The sequence below is a fragment of the Corvus hawaiiensis genome, chromosome 30 (assembly GCF_020740725.1).
Source record: "Corvus hawaiiensis isolate bCorHaw1 chromosome 30, bCorHaw1.pri.cur, whole genome shotgun sequence".
Lineage (NCBI taxonomy): Eukaryota > Metazoa > Chordata > Aves > Passeriformes > Corvidae > Corvus > Corvus hawaiiensis.
Window position 1 is genome coordinate 18,114,530 of NC_063242.1, and position 23,524 is coordinate 18,138,053.

Genomic DNA, 23,524 nt, shown 5'->3' on the forward strand with positions numbered 1-23,524 from the left:
AGCAAGTTCAGTGAGTGGACACAGCTGAACCAAGCTCTGTTGGTGTCTGTAAGTAGTTTACACTGGCTTCCACTCCCTCTAGTGCCAGATGCCCTTACAGAGACAGCTCTGTGCACCACTTTACCTCTGGGAGAAGCTGCACAGCCAGACTGGAGCATGCAGAACACACCCAGCTGAACCCCAGATGTGTGGCATGTAATGACAGCAGAATGATGCTTCTCTAGGCTGACACAGCCCAATTCTGGGTTCCTGCTGGCTTGCTCCCACTGAAGATAGCCATACGCTGAACATCATTGGCATTTGGACGGTCTCAAGAACATGGAGAGATCTTTGCTGCTTTCTATCAACATAAATCAAACTCTGGCCAGTATCATTTTGATAAACTCCAGCTGAAGAGTTGACCTGGTTAGACCTCAGGCAACAAGAATCTATTCCTGACGCAATCAGAATTATTTTTCCGTGTGTTGAAAGAAACACATACTATGAGCAAACAAAATCATAAGTAATGTATAAAAATCTGCTTCTGCAAAGGTCCTAATAAAATTAGCACTAATTATTTGGTCTTGGTTTTACTGTCTTCAACATTTAAGCACTCTAGCAGTAAGGTAATTACTTTTCATTATGGAAATTTTGGAGTGCAAATGTCAAACATTTCATTGGTTTGGATATTCAGCAGATACAACATCTACAATTGTTTTAGGAAATTTGGACAAAAAACTGTGCAAGGAAATGGGTCTGTGAATTGCCAGAATAAAATTTCACGAACTTTCTGAACTGCAAACAGTCCCTCTTCATTCAAAATATGAAAAAACACTGCAATGATGTGTTTTATCAAATATCGAAAATATGAAAGAGTAGTCCCTCAATCTCATCCACAGATAATCGTAATAGCTGTACTTCTACTTGCATTCCAGCATTTTGCTTTTCTTTAAATTTAGTGCAATGTGACTATCCACCCTATTCTAGACCTGTCTTCCTTTTTTCCTTCCAAAAAAGTCAGTTTCTAAAAAGGTCACAGCAACTGAAAGACAAGAGAACTAGCACATGAGCCTCTGCATTAACATCTAAACCATGGCTAGAACAAGTCTGTATCTCTGAGTAATTCTGGCATACTGAAAAGACAACCAGGTGTTTTGCTGCTTTCCGAATCTCCCTCAGTCTCACAGTTAATCAAAAAATAGGAAAGGAAAAACAAGAACCAACCTCACTTGCCAGGGACAAGTCTAGATAACTAAATATTTTCAAATTATGATGCTAATTACCCAGATTAGGAAAAGGCTCATCTGCAGATTTAACAAAATTATTAGCAAATAATTTCACCATTTGTTCAGGATCATTTACAAACTCATTACCCAGATCCAAGGATAATGTCTTCACTCTGGGCACAGTTCCAAAATGGTCATTAACAACAATATGAAATGCTTGCGCAGAAGAAGATTTATCATTAAAATATGTTATAATACTCAAGTCTTATTTTTCAAATGCACATTTTGTATTGTACCCAAATGGTACTTACTTCAGACAAATGATCTTCCACATATGGTTCCCGTGTCACATGCAGTTCTCCTCAATGATGCATGCAATTCTTTTTCAGACATTTTTTAATTTAATTTCTGCCCTTTCTATTGTATGTGGGTTCAGGCTGTGAGAAGGCTGCCGATCAAAAGAGAATGTCACACATACCTCCATGTGCATGGACCAAGGCTTCCAGTATCTCCAAGACTTGCCAAAGAGCACCAATTTTGTAGGTTAGGCCCTGGGAATTAGCCAGGTGAAGGTAATTGTCCATTGTGAAGTGGAATCAAAACGAACAGGAACTGAGCACATTACCTGTGGTTTAAATCACTTTAGCACAGCATGCCCAATTTATTCTAAAGTGCATACAGAGAGATTAAACACTGACATCTTTCTCTCTTGGATTGCTGCTGAATTTGAACACATCTTGCAGAGTAAAAGTGAGTGAGACCCATTATAAACAAATATCCTTGATATTCAAGAGGAGACTGTAGCAAGGAAAAATAAACAATTCATATGTGGTTGGTAAGTGCTTAAAGTCACACTGTGCCACAGCAACTGCAAAGCACTCACTTGGGTACCTTATTAGAGCATTTGATGAATAAATTGTGATAGTTCCATATAAACAAGCCATATTAAGGCAATACGTAAACATTTCTAAAGGAGGATGATTTGTTTAGATCCTTTAGTCCTTCTCTGAGTCTGAATCTGGCTGCAACATGGGATCACTTTGTGACAGGCAGCCCGTCATGGTAGTAAACTGCTGTCACATTACTATTGTTGGATGAAAAAACAGGCCTCATAATTTATGTCCTGAACTAGGGTAACAAAGAAGCCCCTAAAATGAAGTATTTTGTGAAATTAGTTTCCCTAGAATGTGGTCTAAAGTTTCCTAAAAATAAGAGAATACGAAAATACACTTGAAACTTTTTCTGAGAACATCAGTGGTTTTCACCAGAAAGGCAATATAACTATATTTGGCAAATTTCACCATAGCTTTAAATGAAACTTGAAAAATATGAAAGAGTGTATAAAAGTTAAAGTTTGTGAAGGCCTGTGACTGGGCAACACAGTATTATGTTTCCCAGCACAATACAACCCTGTGTTATGTAGTGTACTGCACCCTAAATATGTATCTATTCAGCTGAACATATACAATAATTTACATATTCCATAATATCAATTATCCACTGATATTCGTTAAGTGTGCTTGATCAATTACCCCATCTCCATGAACCATCAACAATCTGTCTTCCCCCTCATTAATCCCAGGATTGCTAAGGGTGGTGATGGTGTCTAATACCTACACCTTCCTCTGGTGGACAGACATGGATCTGTGGGAAGGAAGAAGGAATGCTCACTTCAGAAACGAAAACATAAAATACTTGGGTTTAGAGGAAAGATTTGACATATGAAACAGTTCATGAATTTCCTGTATTTCTTTACTACCACTAGATTTTTATAGCAGTATTAGCAGAAGCTCATCAGCCATTTAAATTAACATATTTTTACATATACTTTCTTACACATTCCTAACATACGTGTAAGAAATCCAGTGTGGAATACAACTTCCATGATTAAAAGCCTATATAGAAGCTTACTCTAGAAATATGAAGCATCCCACTGTGCTCACAAATTAATAAATACTTTCAAGTCACAAGAATGAAGGTAGATCCCAGGCCTACTGAATCAATCATAAGCTCTATATGAATTCAAAATACCAATCATTTTCTTTCAATTAGTAAGGAACATATTTTCTGCAGATGCAGCAATTCACTCATCAGTCTCTGCAATTTTGGTTGCTACCCTTCAGTTCACTAAGGTTACTATATGAAAAACTAGAAAAGTGTTTCCATTTACTGCTTTTGAGTAATTTTCTAAATTCCTGCACAGTCCTGCTCCTTGGACATCCCCTGATGACACAGGTTTAAAGCAATATTCTTCTCTCCTCATCTTTTTTTACAGCATTCCTTCTGCACTGTGTTTTCAAACAGAAGTACCCTCCTATGGAGAAATGGGGCTTCATTTTTGCTTTTGTCCAATCCATGAGAAGTGAAAGAAAGATTTCTTTTTGGAAACATACTCATGGGCTCTGGATCGGAGTCTTGATAGCTTTTAGTTTTGAAAACTGAATTTTACTGATTCTTCAAAAGAAAAATTGTAAATTAATTTAGGAGATTTACACCACCAACTAAGGATGAGCCTGTCTCATAAACACTGTGGTCCTAATCCAACAGAACACTACAGGGCACCCATAATTACCTGATGACTGTATTCAGATTTAAGTGTTTTACTCATAATATTGCAGTCAACTGCTAGAGTGTAAACTAAAAGCTAAGTCAAGTCTCTTTGATATCTGAGCCCTGCTTTAAAGCAGCAAATGGCTACTGCAGCTGGTATTCCAATATTTTCATCAATCCCAAACTAAAGGTACTGCCTCCAAATCAGCAAAGCATGCTCAAGCTGATGTCAACTCAGGTAATAAGACCTACTGAAGGAATTCAGATTTCTGAATCTGTTCTTTCTTTTTTGCTCTAGAATGACTACTTTCAGTGGATTTAAGCCTCCATTCCTTGCTGATATGAGATCATACTTGATAGGTTTCCAATGCTTTTTGACTTGGTGTTAAATTAATGCTGTGACCCTGAGCCATGACCTTTCTGGTACACTATGATCCCTATTGCAGCTATAGAACCTCTGAAAAGACCATGTACTATAATAATTATTTTGGGCATCTCTACATTCAACAGGCTGTGATACCTCTAACTGCAAAGGCAAAATCACGTGCATCTTCTCACTGCATCAGGAAGGACTCTCTGGTGCCTCCACTATTTTGTTCATCCCCAGAACAAACTGGTGCACATTGATTGCACCTGCCCTGCCTCATCAGCACTGATGTCAATACTCAAAGCTGGATCATAAACATTTACCACTGTCTTCAATTGCCTAAAAATTCGTAGCTTTGCAGAAAATCAAACCATGCTTTTCATGAAAGGAGGAGCCTGTAAATGATCCCTTATTCCTGGCAACATGCAGAACTAGAAAAATAAAAGATGACTGGCCTGTATATCCCTAATCCCACAAATATTTACACACACTCTCCAGTGCCTGTAGTGCACGCAGTCCCACTGAATCCAACAGGACTACTCGTGGCCCTTCGTTCAGCGCCAGGGTGAATTTCGTACATCCTGCAGCCTCCTCCCAGCCGGCAGCTATTCACCCCCGCTCCAGGATCCCTCGGTCGACGTGTCGCGTGTGAGGCACGCTGGTGTGGGGAGCCTGGAGAGGTTACACTCACGAGGAAACCCCCGGCTGCCTGCCATGGACGTGGGGAGCGCAGGGACGGGACCGTTCTCCTCCCGGGAACACCACGTTCCACTCGAGCTCCCCCGGTCACTGAGGGATGCCCTGTATGTCCCGTCCCGGGCTGCTCCCCACGGACAGCCCCAGCTGCCCACGGCCCCGCAACCCGGGAACCCCGCGGTCCCGCGGGGCGCGGCGGGACGGGGTGCGACGCCCCCAGCCCCATCCGCCGGCGGGACCCCGAGCCCGCCCCCGCCGGCCGGCCCCGGCCGCGGCCCCTTCCCCGGGGCGGAGGGAGGGAGGCGGGGCCGAGCCGCGGCTCCGCGGGGCCGGGTCGGGCTCCGCGGGGCTGGCGGCGAGAGCTGGGTGCCGCCGGCGGCCGAGGAGCGAGGGCGAGCGGCAGCGGCCGGGGCTGCGCAGCAGGGCCCGCGGCGGGGGCATGGCCCGGCAGTAGGCAGGGAGCGCTCCGCCGCCCGCCGCTCCCGGCGGCAGCCCCGCCGCGCCCCGTCCGTCCTATGTGACCCGCCCCGGCGCCAAGATGAAAGGTACGGACGGGAGCGGGGCGCCCGCTCCGCCGCCCGCACACGTGTGCCGCGGGCACCGGGCAGGGCAGGGCGGCATGGGCAGCGTGCGGGAACGGTGTGCGGGCAGCGGGCAGGCGGCGGGCAGCGTGCCCGCGTGTGGACAGTCTTCAGCAAGGGCACAGTGCGGGCAGGGCGGTCTGTGCGGAGGGTGCCCGCGGGGTGAGCCGTACCCGGCAAGGTGCGGGCAGGTGGCGGGCAGGGCACGCCGGCTGCGGGCAGGGCACGGGCAGCCGGTGCCGGGAGAGGCAGAGCGGGGCTCTCACCGCGACCCCGGTCTGCGGGGTCTACGCCGCCGCCGCGGCTCGGCGTGCGTCGGTCAGTCCCGGACCGGGAGGGGGCTGTCCCTGTCTGAGCGTGTGAGTGTGTCCCGGCATGTGTGTGAGTGTGTCTCGGCGTGTGTGTGAGTGTGTCCCGGCGTGTGTGTGAGTGTGTCCCGGCATGTGTGCTCTCCCCAGTACGGTTTCTCTCGACACCCAACTTTTATCTTCTCCCTCGCCGGTGCTCCGAGAAGACTTGCGTTTCTCTCTGGTTTATTTGTTTATTTTTTGCCAGCGTTTTGCGATGTTCTTGGTGTTGCTTCTAAACATCTGGCAGTGATTAGGTGCCAGTAGAGGCTTAACTGGCTTGTGAAATGTATTTGGCATATTTCTCCTCTACATCCACCGACTGGAAAATTTTTGGTCTTTGCTTTGCATCTGTTCAAACTGAAACTATGTTTCTTTTCCTTTTTGTTTTTTTTTTCCCTCCCTTCCTTCTCTTTTTGTGTTAAATGAGTGAAACACTTGACCCCATCCTACATAGCTGTGACTGAGAGGTATTACATACTTTAAAATGAAATAAGGAAGCAGATTTCCAAATTGCTACACTGTAACCTAGTAAAGATGTATGGGGGGGGTGGGGTGCAAGAAAGCCTTCTGTTTATGAAAATTGATAGCCTTACAGCAAAAGGCAGAGGCTTTACTCACTGGGGAATACTTACAATGAAAACATCAAAGGACATTATGGAAAGTTTAAGAGTTAGTTGGGACTTTGTGAGAGTTGAATCCAGTTTTTCTTCAGAGGCAAAAATAAGCTTAAGGAAAAGACGTACATATATGAAAATTCTTTTGGGCACCAGTGTGCCTGTTCTTGGATTGCAGAGTTTTATTCCAGATGCCAGGAGGCCAGTAAACATCATGATAGTTACACTGAGTTTCCAGAGTCTAGGACACCAAATGATGTGATTATTTATTCACTTGCCAGAGTAGCTGCCTGAAGGGAGGAAAAACTTTTGGGGGGCATTTATTTTGCAAGCCCACATACACTATTTAAGTTACTTCTGACACTGTGGCATGGTGTCTCTCCAGGGCCATGCAACATATTAGAAATAATGTATTTACAATGTTCTTTATTTATAGGCTGCTCATGCCAAAAATTTTGTCATCAGCTTGTCATTCTCAGTGTAAGTGTAAGGGCAGGAACAAACCAAAACAATGGGGATCTGGTAGTACAAACCTGTGCCTGTTATCACTGAAGGCCTTGCACTCCATTCTTTGGGGTTCTGGGGAGAGGTGGGATGCAAAGGACGGGAATAACACATAATGCAGCCTGTGTCTCCTTCCATTCTGCCTCCACTGCTCTTTGCAAAGCAGAGAAGTGACATTCAAAGGGAAGATATAATTCCTGCTCCTGGAAGCACTTGCTGGTGCCCCACACTCAATCAAGAGGGAATGCTAGTTCTTACCATTTGGTTTCCCTAAGAGTGATCACAGCCAGCTTTCTTTCCCCCAGAGAGTTACAGAAATCAGTAATAAAACATGCAAAGAAGAACATTTGAATGACTGTGCTAATAGCAAAAGAAAAGCTTCAAACAAATCATCACATCAAGTGCCTTTGCCACTGTTAGGGAAGTCAGAGAGCCAAACCAAATTTTGACTCGGTGATTTCCTTTTCTGGGTATGGACTTGGCTTTTCATATTTTCTCTTTAAACCTGATGGTAGTGATAATTGTAGGACTGTAGAACTTGGTATACCAAGTTACACATTTTTCTCAATAAAAACAAAAAGATCTCTTGATTGCAGCTGTCTCTGTATCTACTGTCTCTGGAGAATGGAGGAATATCTAAATAATTACATCACTAAATATCTGTAAGGAATAAATTATATTTCCCATTGCTGGTATTTGTAATGTGTTATGTTTTAAATCAGTAAAACAAATTGAAGTTTATGTTCAATATGCTGGCAGTTTTATTTCCAGCAAACAACACTGAGCTCACAAACTTTGTGATTATTTTTAGTAATAATTTATGTGACTTATATGGGGATCTGACTGCTTTAGGGTCAGATTTATCTTTATCAAATGATACTTCTAAGTTGTAGTTATTTATTGGGGTGTGAAGGAGTACTCGTTGCCTGGGAAACAAATGAAAACAGCTTCCTCATAGTCAAACACCACCACATGTTCAAAAACATTGGCCCTAATTTAAGACAGGGACAAGCATCGTTAAAACTGAGAACTTCTTCCCATATATCTGCAATATATTTTGTAATTACTACTTTAAACTCTGTCTGTAATCACTACTGTCATGGTGATAAGTATTTTCCTGTGAAATATGGATACTGTTTGGATAACCAGTTAATACTAATGCCCAAACTCAGGCAATGGCAAAGTCAAGGTGGTCATTTTGGGAGTGTTGCTCCAGGATGACAGAGAAGCTCTTAATTATGATGCTCAAAGTAGCTTAGCTGTTTCTTTCCACCATTCCTCTGCCTCCCCCACCTCCTCCTCCCTCTCTGCCATCACAAGCACCTTGCTATGTACCACTTGTACAGCCATGGTGCTGGAGGACAAATCATCTAGGATCCTGTGAGTACTGGGATGTGCTCAAGAGCCTGGAATGTGACCAAATATTCTGTCTTGTGCCGTTCCTCTCATATGCTAAAAAAAAGTGCATGGGGAGAAGCAGGTTTGTCCTTGGTTGTGTTCCACTGGAACCAGTGAAGCCCACAGTGCCTCAGGAGCAGCCTGGCCTGAACGCCTGCCTTTCTCAGCATCGCTCCTTTACCTCAAAGGCAGCTCAGTGTGCTCCATGCTCAGTTCGCAGTAGATAAGAGTACACTGAGCTCTCACAGGATATGCCAGTTCAGCTTACCCCAAGTTTGCCTTACACAGTGAACACTTTATCAGACAATTAATTAACATATCAGCCTGTGTTGATAAAATTGTCTCTTCTGTGGGACTTAGAGCCTGGATGGAATTTGCAAGTAATGCCTACATTTACAAAAGCTGACTGTGCATGCAAGTTCAGTTGTTCTTTCTTGACTACCTTGAAAAGTCTGAAATAATCTATTTATATGATGTTTACCTTCTTGACAGGTTTTGTATTTCTCTTTGTTTTGATGCCACTACTAATTTTAAAGAATAAAGGAATAAAAGTTATAATTTTGTAACACTGGAGGAAAGTCTCTCTCTCCTTTGTGTGCACAAAATCAAATGAACAGTCATCTGCAAATAGGTCTTTCCTGGTTAGAAACTTCAAACCAAGAATTTCAAAAAAATCCAGTCCAGAGCATTTTGCAGAAGTTAGAAAGCATCTGAAAATCAAGGATTAGAAGTGGAGTGATCCAGTAACCTTTCCTTAGTCCAGATATAACAGAGCTTATATGAATAGTAACATAAACATGAAACATATGCAGGTGGTCTGAGTGGTGTGTGTTGGACATGTCACAGGACCCTAAAGCAGAAGTTCAAAGGCATGAGCAGTTATAATAAATGTGTGATAAAACACAGAACAAATCCTGAGCAATGCTACTTTACAGTCTGTGTGTGTCCTGAATTAGTTGGTAGCACAGAGGATTTTAAATACATGGATGAGAAAGATGCAAGCATGTGTCAAAGGATATTCTTATTAACAATATAGAGGAAAACAGAGCTATGAAATTACAAGAGAAACCTATTATTGCACAGATAGAAATATTACTATACAACTGCAAAGGATATTGAGCAGAATTAGCATATAAGCCATTTATGACAGGACCGTTTTCAGTAAGAACTTGTAATTGTTCATCATTGCTTCAATTCTACTTTTCCAGCCACCTAGGACGGAATAGGACTAAGAATAGCACGAGCAAGCCTATCCCTGTGAGGAAGGGAGTAGTTTAAAATCTCCTGTGGCTCTTTCTTCTCCTACTTTGGATAACGTAGATTCATTTTAGACTGATTTTGCTGCAGCTGAGGGCTGAACAGAGCCCTTTTTTGTCACAACCACTAAACAGTTTACTTAGATCTACACTGAAACACCGTTGTGCCCAGAGGTTCAGACACTTCTGCCTGCTAGGATAAGGAGAGAAAGGTAATCTTGCAGAGAGATAGAGCTGATCAGACCTTGCAGAGATAAAACAGAGTAAAATAAAGGGAGCTGGGAGAAATGTCAAGGATGAAAGCAGCTCAGTACTGCAAAGGATGCATGCCCAGTTATCTTCAGCTTCACAAAACGTTCCTTATCCTGAGGTTCTGTGTGTCAGAACAGAGAATCTCTCCTTCCAGCCCTCCCCCTTTGAAAGCAAAATAAAGACGCTTTTTACAAGGCATGGAAAGTGAACCCGATCCTCTTCATAATGTGAGTGTGGTCTGTGCGAGGGAGGGAGCAACCTCAGATGAATTGTCTTTGGAGTTTGACCACTTCCACCTAAAACTGCAATCCCTTTTGGTGCATAAATTTGAGGTGCAGACTGGGCCATCACTGGGGAACAAAGTGAATGAATTATGGGAGGTAATAGAGACATGTGTTGTTAGGAATGTGTATGCCATTTTAATACTGCTGTTGATTGCCTCCTCTGACATACGGACAGGGAGGCACGATTTTTCAGTGCACTAATGAGAACAGATCTGTTTGCTCTTAAATCATTATTTTGAAATACGATATGATTTAAACTTTTGACTTCTAAGGTCGATCCTCCACACCACGCAGCTGCTCTTGACCCCGGTATGGTAATGATGCTGTGTGGCACTTATGGGCTAACAAGTTGCATTCAAAACCCCCTATTTAACCCCTATTCAAAACCCCCTTGTGCCTAAAAACTAAAACTAGAGTGATTGTTGTTATACCTCTAAATTTCACAATCTTCTGTCTTTTTTTGTGTGTTCTTAATGTAAGTGCTCACATTTTTTGGGCATAGCAGTGGGGGAATAGATGAAAAGATACTAAACTGCACCCATTTGTCATGATTATTGTTTTGCTTGTTTTATGCATGTGTTAGGTGATGAGAGACACCAGCCAAGTCACAGGATAGTACCAAGGGAGGATCTCTGATCTAGGACATTGCCTCTTTGAGTCACTAAGTTAAACAGATAAATTTCCCAAATCAGCAGTCTGGGATAGGACAGAGCTGAGGAAAAGCCTCAGTTTTGTTGCCAGAATCCAAGCTCAAACAACATCACAAAGGATGCTTTGGGATGCAGGGAGGTGGGCTCTCTTCCAGGACAGCCTCAGCTGAACCTCTGCCATGGCTGCCTTAAAGACCAGGTACTCTGCAAGTGCAGAATCCGTGTAATCCCTGTCCAGAGGAGTTTGCTGCTTGTCAAGCCAGACAAAGGAAGGGGTGGCTAATATGGACACAACACACTCAGCAAACAACAGTGACTGTTAGTTTGACATGTCAGCTTGGGATCCTGTCCATCAGGATGTGCTTTAAGTGTGGGGTGGGATTTTATAAGGGAGGGCTTATCAAAATAGAGGCAGAGAGTAAGACTTGACTATGAAAAGGGCCTATAAGGAAAAAGTAGTGGAGAAAAGGCAAAATAAGAGGACAAGTGAAATAAAGCATCTGTGAAGAGAGAGGGGAATGAGCAGCCCATTAGCACAAGCAGGAGACTGTCCAGAAAAAAAACTGTGAAAACCAGTGGAAACTAATTAGACTGATGAAGTCATCAACATCTGAAGGCCACAGCTGCTTGCTGTGCTTCTGCTGGCTCCATTTCACCTCTAGGTCAGCAGTTTGAATGTAGACCCAGTTAGTAGTGAGCAGAAATGCATATAAATCTGGTGGCAGCTCAAAAAGCTTTTGAAATGTGATATGAGAAAGATATTGGTGTCGCTGTTCTCATCTGTCTGAACAGTTGTTAATATTACAGAAACCTCACTAGTGGATGAGTTTTGCCTTTCAGTGAAAGTGCTGAGATGAAGAGAGTGGGCAGAAGCAGCTTTTTGACACTGCAAGCAGTCTCTCATGAAGGAGATGCACTTGTTACACAGTTCTGAGCAGAGTTCTTCATCCATGCTGACTCATGGGTTAAAGAGAGGAATATTGTGATTTTCATCTAATGGGCACAGCTTCTTTCCAAATGGTACAAGTAAAAATCTCTCCTTGATAATATTAGATTGATTTTTACAGAGTTGCACTGGGATATAGCTCTACAGTTCCCATTAAGTCAGTAGGAAAGGTAGGGCTCTAGCCATTAAAGCCCTTTGAGAGAGACATTTATTTTAGATGAAACTCTTACACTGGATGGCATTTTTACTACAAATTAATCTTACAGCCTGAGTTCCCAGCCTGGTATTTAGGGGTAAGTTCTAATGTACTGTAATTCAAGTTTTCAGGGGGCTATAAAGGAACTTCTAAAATCTGAAACTTGGCATGACAATTTTCAGCCCAGATGCCTCATTCTCTCCTGGAATAGATTTTCCCAGATTTTGAAATGCAGTGTAGAATATTGGTGTGTTTTCTTTATTTAAGACTTCGAACAAAGTCTTTAAACAAGGACTTTGTACTCATGTTTGCAGCACACAAGTGTTCGAGAAATTATTGGATACCACATGTCTACAGCCACCATATGACCCAGCATCTCTGATGGTTTTGAGGTCTTGTTTGCTTCGTTAGTTAATTAGGTTTAAATGGCTGAGCAGGGTGTACTCTTAAAAGGAGACAGCTGGACACGTACATTAGTGGTGTACTTTCTGTAACACCTTTCATATGCCAACAATGACACCTGCGAAAGGAAGGGGCTAAAATGGAAACAACTTCCCTAAAATCACCTTGCACCAAAGGCTCCTCAGATCTGGTGCCGTGGTTTTATGCCCTGTATTGTCTCAGGGGCAGATTTAGCATCTATTTTGGCTCCAGGCCAGCTTTTTCTTACTTGACCTCAGAATGACTCATAAGTGATCCATGATTAATTTATTTAAGATTTAAGAACAAGAAATTAAACAGTTCTGCTCCACAGATTTGCTTTGCCTCTAGCAAATTAATCAAATGAGAGTCTAATTTGTTTTAGATTAAATGAATTCCCTCTGTTCGCTGCGTTAATCCCCAGCTGAACTGCCTTTTTATAATTCCCACTCCCTTGAAGCATTGTACTGTAACTTATTTAACTCTACAATTGTATTTATTAGAGGTGTTGCAGTAATAGCTTATAACTGGAGGGCAAGTGGAATTTGGCATTGATACTCAACGGGGCATGGATATTGCCAAAATATCTCAAAGGGGTTTTTTGGGCTTTTTTTTTTTTTAGACCAGAACTCTTGCTTTGCTCTGACTCCCTAAAACATTTGACTTACTGCTGCTGCTCAGCTACAGTCTGACAGTGATTTGTAGCAGTTTGCTGTAAGCTCCCCATGACAATCTGTTCTAGCATCCAAAGAGACTCTTGTAAACCCAATAAAAAAGGAGATCTCCAGTGGCCCTTCCCCTACATGGTTAAATACAATTGGTTGCTCACACATGTTTCTGTTCTGCCCAAAGCTCACCTTTTTTATGGACCTTCCTGCTGCCAGAGTTCTGTACAAGTCAGTGGAATAAGAGACCAGCTTTTTATGTTTCTTCATCTTTCTTATTCTGGATTCTCTATCTTTTGGTTCACAGCTGAGAACTCACTTGAGCATCTTATAACTAAGTTAGGGCTGGTCTTCCCAGTACTAAAGAGTTAATTCTTGTGACCAGGACATAACAACAAATTCTGCTTGATTGTCTGCTTCAAGGAGGAGTCTGCCCTCCATAATTTTCACCCATGAAAATAAGCCTTGCCTACATATTAATATATGTGTATGTAACAGAAATACTGCATTCATTCCAGTCCTCTGCAACTGAGAAGGACTGGATTTAAACTAAAGAGAAATATTTCTAACTTAAGGCTTTCACAATGTCAGACAAGCCCCTCCTACACCACTTGCAGCCCCACTCAAGTATGGGCACCACTGATGTGAAAATGCAGAATTTCTGTTTCTAAGATCAGCTGCTGGTGCTCAAAGCTCATGAATTTCTGTCACACCGATTTCTGATACTGCCTTTAAAAGCATAAGCCATTAAAATGTACTGGAGGTGTTCTTAGTATTTTCTTTCCTACTTGGTGTATATTTTCTTAACCTCTGTAATTCATAACAGATCACATTTTCATGGTTTTCACTAGAAAAGCTGTTACTTTTTCAATGAAAACTTAAGTTCTCCTGTATTTTCGTGATTTGAAGCTATCAGGAAGCTTTGAGATTTTTGTAGAACTTGTGACAAAAGTTTAACATTTCCTTCACTGGAACAGGGAGCTGAGGGTCAAGTTTCTGCTGCCTCCAGTGAGGACAATGCTACCCAACAGGCATGGGACGAGCAGGCTGGGTGCAGGGCTTTGCCTTAGGACTTAAATTTATAGGCTTAATTTTTAATATTTCAAACACAGACTTCTTTTGAGGTCAGACTTTCAACCCATCTTAGTCTGTTTTTCCAAATTTCTGAATTTGGAAATTTCTGAATTTGGTAATTTCTGAATATTTAGTCTAAGCTTACTTTATTAATTTCTTCCATCTTTATTTTCCTTAAACTTCTAACATTACAATTAATATTGTAAAATATTGTATTTGCACATGATCTCAGCAAAGTTGCAGTTGTGACTGAAAGAACACTGAGCTTTGCCTGTTAAATAATTTTCATAGACTTCCCTTAAAATTGCATTGACTGCCCCTTGCAAGATCAGCTCACAGAGACTGAAAAACATTTAATGTGATGTTTGAGATTTTTGTGAGCGGGGAGATGGGTCACCACTTGATATAGCTGTCCTTGCTCATTTCCACTTGTTTCAAATACTATGAGTGCTCTTCAAAAGTAGGAGGTGAATGAATATTTATTGAATAAAGAATAATTAGTATATAGAATTATATATAATATAATTATATTGAATAACTAATGAATAAGTATTCAAAGCTTAAGGAAAAAAAAAATCCCTGGCATGAATACCATGCAGCATCACAAATATTGAAAAGCATATATATATTTAAAAGTACATGTGTGTATCGAAATATGTAAAATATGTTGCAAATACAGAAAAGGCCAAAGAAACACAAATGTGATTAAAGTTGTAAAAGCCAATGCTGTTGGTCTAAGTGTGAAAAACAAGACAACTAGGGAAGGGGCTGTCAGCCTGGGAGGAAGGTCTTGGAGATATGGTGTGGGATGAAGCTGCAGGATTTAAAGGTGGCCTGTCTGTATACATCAGATACGGATGGGATAAGCCAGGTTACACTCCTGAGAAACAAAGGAGGCAATTGTGTTGCAGCCTGATAGCAGGAGAGGGCAGGAAGCTAAGGGCTCTGGAGCTGTTATCTTATTTTGTGCAGCATTTTATCTTTTGTGCAAGAAGGGAAGATTTTTCCTAAGTAGCTCACTGTTGGGATGAGAAGTTGGTTGTTGACTGTTTATGGTTTATTGGTATTTGTCTTGTTTAGTTGGGGGGCCTTGTCTTCAGATAGCATTCAGGACAATTGCGAGGGTTTGTTTGGTTGTTTTTTTTAAAGGCTTCTTTCTGCTTTCAAAATCAGGATGTGTTTATTTGCCTAAGGAACATCCACTGGCTCTTCCACTTCTTAAATGCACATCTGAATTGGGGGTCTAGCTAAAGATACGGACAGGAGCACTGCTGGCAGTAAGCAAAATGTCTTACCTAGTGTTTTTAGCTGTTTAATCAACAGTTCTGCCTCAGTAAAGGGTGATGTTCTGCAAAATTATGCATTTCATGGACTCTGCTGCTGCTTCAGGCAAAGTCTCCTCCAGACTTCTGTTCGTGGCACCTCGAAGGTCACAAGGAGGAACAAGACAGATTTCCTGCTGGAGACATGCACTCAAATCATTTAGGCTTTGTTGAGCCTGGATGGAGACTGTATCTTTACCTTTGAATTCATCCCCCCAAGGCTCTGTGCTGGCCCAAGTTAGCTGTGGCACCAGTTAGCCCAGTTTTGTGATGCAGAGCAGCCCAATCATGCAGTAAGTCTGTGGGCAAAAAAGGTCTAACTAAACACAGACTTCTTACTCCATCACACGTGTTTATCTGCTTTGAGCTTGCTTCTCCTCCACCAGTCATTAAATGTTTCCTCTGGGAAATACAGAACTTGGAGAAGAACAGCCTGGGCTGTGCTGCCTTCCCAGCAGTTGATGCAGAGGCTGGTGCTGGTGATGAGGCAGGGCTTTTGCCTTTCCTGACTCAGCAGAATGAGGGGTTGTCTTGGTGGAAGGAGGCTGAACACATGAACACAAACATATCCTTTTTTCTAAAGTAGTCATGGGTGTATTTCTTTTGCTGATGCCAGCCTTTTCCTTTGCTGCCAGAAGGAAGTGGAGAGAAATTCAGCTTCTGACAAAATAAACTTGTGATTATTAGCATATTACTACTTGCTAACTGTAAAGATGAGAACAAAAGGCATGAGGGAATCATCAAATGATAGAATATGCTGAGTTGGAAGGGACACTCAAGGATCATCAAGTACAGCTCCTGTCCCTGCACAGGCCAGCCCCAAGAATCACACCATGTATTTGAGAGCATTGTCCTAATGCTTCTTGAACTGAGGCAGGGTTGGTGCTGTGACCACTTCCCTGGGGAGCCTGATATTTTCCTAATAGCCAACCTAAACCTCCCCTTACACAACTTCCATTCCCTCAAGTCCTGTCACTGCTCACCAGAGAGAAGAGATCCATGTTTGCCTCTCTACTTCCTCTCACAAGGAAGTTGTAGACTATCCTGAGGTCTCCCCTCCCCTCTCCTCCAGGCTGAAACAAACCAAGTGACCTCAGCCACTCCTCTAGAGCCTTCACAGTCTTCACCATCTTGGTTTTTATTTTTCTTATCTGTTTGAGTTTATCAGTTCTGTTTCCCATTTTTTATCGGATCTGACATTTTCAGGCCAAGCTGCATGGGAGGTGGTGGATGGATGGATGGATGGATGGATGGATGGATGGATGGATGGATGGATGGATGGACGGACAGCCATCCCCTCTGACTACTGTGGTCCAGACAAGCCTGACCAAGTGGCACATTGGTGACAGTTGTGGCTGTCATTGTGATGAGGGACATATCAGCCCTGGTCTGTACTTAGCTGGCCAAGCAGGCCTCAGGATGGCTGCCAGGTGATAAATCTGCACAGTTTGTAATCCAGAGTTCTGCGGGGGATTCTGTTCGGGGGAAAGGCTCTGAACTGCCTTCTGCACTTGGAGACAGAGGTGGGATAGGAGCAGCACAGGGGAAGAGCAGTAGCATGCCTAACAAATCAATTAAACTTACACGAATTCATGAACATGCACCTGTAAAAACTTCTTCCCATTTTTTTTCCAGTGGTAGTAGTAATAATCTGCTGCTGTGTGTTTCTTTCTCCAGACGACTTTGCAGAGGAGGAGGAGGTGCAGTCCTTCGGCTACAAGAGGTTTGGTAAGTGCTAGCAGTCTTCAGCTTGCTTTTGCATAGTGCTTAGGGTAAGTCAAACACTTGCCATGAAAAACCTTCTTGCTGGCAGCATCAAAACATACAGGTACAGTCCCATCATCCACATTCAATGTCCTCCCAGAGGAAGGTGTGATGTTTAGACTTGGTTTATTTTCTTGGCAAACATAAGGCTTCCAAAATAGTTCTTTCATTATGAAATTGAAGCCCACACTTGAAGAGAAATGAATGTGCAGGCTGTAATAAAAAATGGGCCATGCCTCTTACATGTCCTCTTCCCAGCTGGGCATTGCTTCAGCCCCCAGACAGATGTGCAGCAGGGTTTGTAGGTGTTCCCCAGAGTGGTTTCATGGGATCTCCTGTAGACTTGCAGAAACTGTACTGTCAGCTGAGCCAGGACATAGGCTGTGCACTTCTCTCAAAGGAAAAGGAAAAGGATACGGTATGAATGCATTCTAATGTCAAAAATTATTAAAATTAGGTTGGTCACTTTCTTTCCTTTTTCCACTTTCCTCCCTTTTTCCACTTTCCTCCCTTTTTCCACTTTCCTCTTTTTTTTTTATGTTTGTTCACCCAAAATGGTCTTCTCCTGTGAGGTGGGCAGTGCCACACATCTGTGCACAGGGGTCAGCAGCCTTCGAGGCCCCTATTTTCAAGGCTCTTGTGATTTTTTTCTGAAAACGTTTCAGTCTCTGCAGTCAACAATTTCACCCAGGGCAGGGGAATGCCTGTCCCCATGGCAAGGGGAAGGTGACATGGTGGCCTCTGAGCTCCCACAGTGCCAGCTCGATGTTGGAGCCAAAGGGGCTCATCATCAAAGCTGCTGGTGCCTTTTCACCTATAAGTCATCAGAATAATGGTTCACCTCATTTTTTCTGTCCTGGGAAAGTGGCTGCAACAAGAGTCACTTTCAGTGACCCCAGCTGGCAAGTGGATAGGAAAGGCAGGCTGAAAATAAAAATGAAAAATAAGTCAAAAATTCCTTCCATCCCAAAAGTAGCAGGGGGAGGCAGCGTAAGATGAGGAGTTTGGGAGGTGGGGATCACATTCGCATGACCTTTTCTACCCCCTGAACTACTCCACTGCTCCCTGCTGCTGAGCTTTATTTTGGATAGATCAGCCAACCACAGAGCCAGCATCTGTGGCTTGGAAAGTCCTCCATAAGGCTGCACACAGGGTTTTTTCCTACTTTTGCTGTTGTTGTTGTTGTTGTTGTTCTGGATTAAGCCCTGGAATAGCAAAAAAGCAAAACAAATCTTGAGAAATAGGAAGAAATGCTATCTGTTCATTTCTGTCACCTCCAAATGAGTAAAAAATATTGGTATTCATTAACAGCTATAAAAATAGGTTCCCTTTGTGTTATCCTCTACCTGGCTATCCCTGGTCAGCACTCTCTTGCAGTGAACTGCAGAGAATTTTACCGAGCAGTGGGTACTCCATTATCCTTACTATCCCAATAGTAAGTGCGCTGTTGTGACATGATGGGATTTTTGCATACTAACTTGCTCTCATTAATTTCTTTCTCATGGGTATTGTGATGCTGCCAAGGTGAGTTATTTCCACCCTTAGAAATGCAAGACCATTTCCAGAAATGCTTGTGCTGTTGGGCTTGGCGGGGCAGCATGGAGGGAAGAGAGGACTGGCAGCCGGGAAATGGTAGGAGGAGATTTCACCGCAAGAGGAGGAGTCAGGGTCGTTCCACCCTTAGGAACCAACCATAACTGCCTTATGCCTCAGGAAAGCATTTCTGTGGTCAGGGAGGTATCCCAAATATCTGCAGTACAGATGAAGAGCCTTGCTTGACTAAAGGGAGAATAGGATCATGAATGAAGCCATAGCATTGGCACTGGTGAGAGCTGTAATTCAATAGTGTCCCAATCCAAGCAGCCTTCTTTGTCCACACTATTTTGGAGCCCAAACTTCCTCCCATACTCTCCTCATCTTTCCCAGCATCATGGAGCTCAGGGAGGATCTCAGCTGACCTGGTTTTCATACATCCCTGCACCAGCATACATGCTGTTTGACTGCAGATGCTCATGCTTTTGTGTCCCCTAAAGGGTTTATTTCCCCTTCTTCAGAAAACCTGACTCAGTGTATTTCCACCTCTGTAGTCTCTGCTGCATTTCCAGGCAGCCTCTGAGAGGCCTCTGGAGGGAGCGGGAGCCTTGTGCCTTCAGCAGTGCTGGCAGCTTCCTCACCTGGCACTGGGCTCCTCCAGACAGAAAGGTGACATGCACGTCTTTTAAAGACTCCAAACTCAGTGGACAGCTGGGTCAGCATTTCAAGTGAAGCACTCTTGGCTCTTTGGGCCAAAATGCATCTGAGTAGATCAAGCTCCTGCCTGACCAGTAGGAAATGTTACATGTGCTGTCTCAGTTGGTGTTCCCTCTTGGCCCTGTGTTCTTGATGGTAAAAGAAGGCAGGGAGGAATCCCAAGGCAAGAGCCAAGTTTTATTACACAAACCTTGATAAAAGGTCGTTTTGAAAGAAGTCCTGCTGGCTGGCACTGTAGAAATGCCAGTGCTGCTCCTGTACAGCCTGCTGGTGTGGGATGGGATAAAAACAGCAGTGGGGTTTTTGTTTCAGGAGTCATAGTGCAAGAGCAGTTGTGTTAATATATTGTGACTGGAGAAGTCCCTGTATGCTCCATGGACATGAGACATGGAGGACCATGAGTCAAGTACCTTTGACTCCATCACTTGGAGGTCTTGTTTGGAGCACAATGTGCTCTGAGGGGCAGAAGGCTAAAGTATAACTGGTTTGTAAAAATTGTGGCTAGCAGTCAGTCACTGCTGGCAGCTGGGAACATGTGTTGGTCAGCATTTGGCAGGCAAAACCTTGACCAAGCTGCTTTCCTAGAGTTCAGCTGAGGAGTTTATTATTAGCTGCTTTGTTGCTGGAGCCTGTAGTTTGGTTCAAGGAAGGAAGAGATCAGCAGAAGGAGGGAGGGAGAGAGACATTCTCCAACGATTCTCATTTTGGGGAAGAAGTTTTTGAAAAGAGGACTGAATATGCACTGTCTTACACCACTTCCCCTTTTTCTGAATCATTCTGTCCTTCCTTTTCAAATAAGTTAATTTCTGGAAATTTGTCAAGCTGCTGTATTTTTTAGTCAATAGAACATTAACCGGTCATATTAAGCCAAACATACTAAGCATAAGACACTAACATATTAAAGAACAATGACAACTCCTAGGAAAATACACATCAGATTTTTTCTCCTTTGAGCTTGGGACAGATCTGCTGCAAGGGGTCAGTGAGAATGAGGAAAACAGTTTTTCCAGCTCACTGATGCTGTTTACTTCTTTTCAATGGATGCTACAGATGTGCAGGGATGCTGCCAGAAGTTGCTCAGCTGCAGTGCCTCCAGATTGCTGCACTGAAAAAGTGAGGAAGCGTGTTTCTTTTCCCAGTTACTTCATCTTCAGCCCCATTTCTCAGGCTGTTTTAAAGTTATCTGCTCCAGATGGCAAGCTAAGCCTCTCCACTGGTTTTCCTCTACCAGATTGCCATCAGTGTTAACTCTTTCATCAATCAATGTCGCTGGTTTGCACCACCCCATGCACAACTCACTTTGGGAAAGAATGAATGAGGAAAGGGCAAAACTTCCTTTCCAATATGATACACTTTGGGGATGCTAAATCTCAGGCATGAGAGCTCAGACTAGTTTCTAGATGGTAGACAGAAGGATGAGATCTCTTTCTGGCAGGATTTGACTCTTTCTTCTGAGATTCAGGCTCCAGGTATCTCCACAGGCAAGGGAATTGAAGGTAACAAATGGACTCCAAGGTAGAAGATCTGATCTTCCTAACTCATGGCATTCTGAGGTAATAGATGTAGAATTCATTGCGCATTTTGTTTCTTTATGTTAATGTTTAAGAACTTAAGATCTGCACTTTAATAAATAGAGTCTTTTAAGTAGAAATTTCACCATGAAATTACTGATTGCATAATTCGAAGCTACAGTAAATATGGAATTGCTGAATGCAGAGGAGATGGTCTTTGAACTGTTGCGAAGCACACTTGTGGTATTTTAGAAAACAGACTTCAAAGAAATGAGCTGAAAGTCCTGCTGATGAAGAGAAGCTTCCCAAGGTATCAGAAGACAGGACCAGTACACTGTAGATAAGTGGAAGACTAAACAGCTTGTGTAAGATAATTACCCTTTGCCCTTGGCAAACACAGCCAGAATTGCAGACTGTGAGCCTTTTCTCCTTAGAAACACCCATCTTGGTCCCCTCCATGCTCTAGACAGTGAGTCAGGATACTCCTCACCTTCACCTCCCCTCTTCCCTGCTGAGCTGTTGGTAGGAGACAGTCTCCCGTGTCCCCAGGGAGGTCCAGTGCACACCAAGGCACTGTTCCTCCAGCCTTCTCCACACCCCTGAGGTCAAGAGCTGAAGCGGAAAGAGGGATAAAAATTAGCAGGGGCCCCCCTCAATGAAGGCAGGTACTTCTTTAGGTATCTTTTGTAGGGTATATAAGATATGACTGGGTCAGGATACCCCTTCCGTGCAGTTACAACAATCTAGCTCCTAAGCATGATTCCAGGTGTAAGAATCAAGTCTAGGAATTTCTGGACCAGGAATGGATGAATCATCCTGCCATGCACTAAAAAAAGATGAGGGGGAAAAAAAATGGTTTAAAAACGCATTTGTAAAATTTTTTTCCCTGATGAGTGGCTTGGGAGCAGCTGAACTAGATCCATTTAACTGTTTTCTCACCATGCACTGTTCATAGCCTTTTATACAGTAAGAAGCTATATATAATTACTTCACCTTCGATAAAATACAACTTAGGGAGTTTCAGGAGTGTACAACTGATAAAAGCCATGTGAATAGGTTACAGCAAAAATGAAAACTTTAAGATACAAAGCTTTTTCAGAAAAGGGTTTTTTTAAAAAGTACAGGGGATTTTGTGCCTATGAATAATTGTTCAGATATGATGAAAAGTCATGGCTCAGAATTTTGCGATAGTTCAAGAGTAGCATTTATTCATTAACACTGCACAGACAGAATAATTTTAGTCCTTGTCTCTGGATAAATCCAGGCTATTGTTCACAACTCTAATAGGAAGCACCAAAAAAATGTCTGGCATCAGCCAGGTGTGCTATAGATATACACAAACCTTAAGCCGCTTTGGAAAAAAAAAAATTCTAAGCTTTAGGAATTTGTCAACTTTTCTTTATGGTTTGTAAATGACCAGTGAGGGATTTCAGGTGCCACAACCACATACCTCCCTGGGCGTTCTTTCACATGTATGCCTGCAGTGTGTAATCATATGGCTCAATAAAAAGTCACTCATAATCACAGAGCCAGAGCAAAGTCAGGCACGTTGCTTCCAGTTCACTGATCTGGCCATGTGTGACAGATGAGGATTTTGCCTGCATGCGTCCTGGGGTATGAAATCCCCGCTGAATGGTGGTGCCTGTGTGGCTGTTCATTTTAGGCCAAGAAATTCCATTTGGAGTGACCCTTCTAATTGCCATGGCCAGTACAGTGGAAGGGAGCCGAGCCTGCCCTCTCCTGGGGTGAGCCCTGAGCAGCTGAGAGAATCCAGCACCCTCAGAGGTCCTGAGTTTGTGTCGGGGCTTCAATCCCAGAATCAGGGGCTGCATGGGGAGGGACCACCTATGTACAGTTCCTTTGTCTTTCTTTTCTTTTCCAGTATGTGCTCCCAGTACTGGAGCAGTTGGCAGGGAACTGAAGTCTGAATAAATAAATAAAGAATGCTGACATGTGTGCAGTATTGCCATTGCAGAGGAACGTGCTCAGGGCCTGTCAAGGTGCCCCTGTGCCATCAGCATGTCCCTTCTCTGTCAGTACCTTTGGCCTTTTGCAATGTAATGTCATGTGGGATAAATGGAATATACAAACAACAAATTTGAAACTGCCTATCTTCATAAAGATGGAGAATAGTTGGTGGACCCTGAGAGATCCATCAGTGTCAGGCAGTAACAGCAAGATCCAAAAAGTTATCGGGTCTGTGTGTCCTGTGCTAACTTAGGAGCTGAGACATTCAGGTCTGTGGGTTTGAGGCTGCCCCTCTCCAACCTGTCCTGCTGTGCCTGGCTTAAAGGCACTTCTAATCCAAGCCCGTAAAGAGGCCTCTTAGCAGTGCCGTGGGGACTAAAGTCATTCCAGCTGTGTGTTGTTATGGAGGCAATCTATTTTCTCTTAGTTATGGGTTTTTTCCTATTTAGTACAATTAAAATTCTTGACATGCTTCTTCATATATTGCAGTCACATGCTTGGAGCAATACCTGTTTGATCAATCTGTCTTTTACAGGGGTGAATTGAAAGGCAGTGTGGTCACCCTGATGTGTGAATTTTGCTCTGTCTTTTTCATTAGAGCTATAAAATAGGTGTGTGGGCTGAACAGTACGTTGTATTTACGAATGGAATGAAAAACATTGGCTACACTGCAAGCGACACCTGGGGATTTTGTTTTTATT

General features: G+C 43.1%; 1 protein-coding gene across 1 annotated transcript in view; it reads left to right on the forward strand.

Moving 5' to 3' along the window:
* Positions 1-5,215: 5,215 nt before the first annotated feature.
* The window catches only part of COLEC12 (collectin subfamily member 12), a 93,190-nt gene continuing 74,881 nt past the window's right edge, over positions 5,216-23,524 (forward strand). Inside the window, exons 1-2 of the mRNA XM_048289560.1 lie at positions 5,216-5,363; positions 17,008-17,058. Of these exons, the coding sequence (XP_048145517.1) occupies positions 5,357-5,363; positions 17,008-17,058 (58 nt within the window). The 5' untranslated portion in view covers positions 5,216-5,356. The remainder of the gene's footprint in view (positions 5,364-17,007; positions 17,059-23,524) is intronic.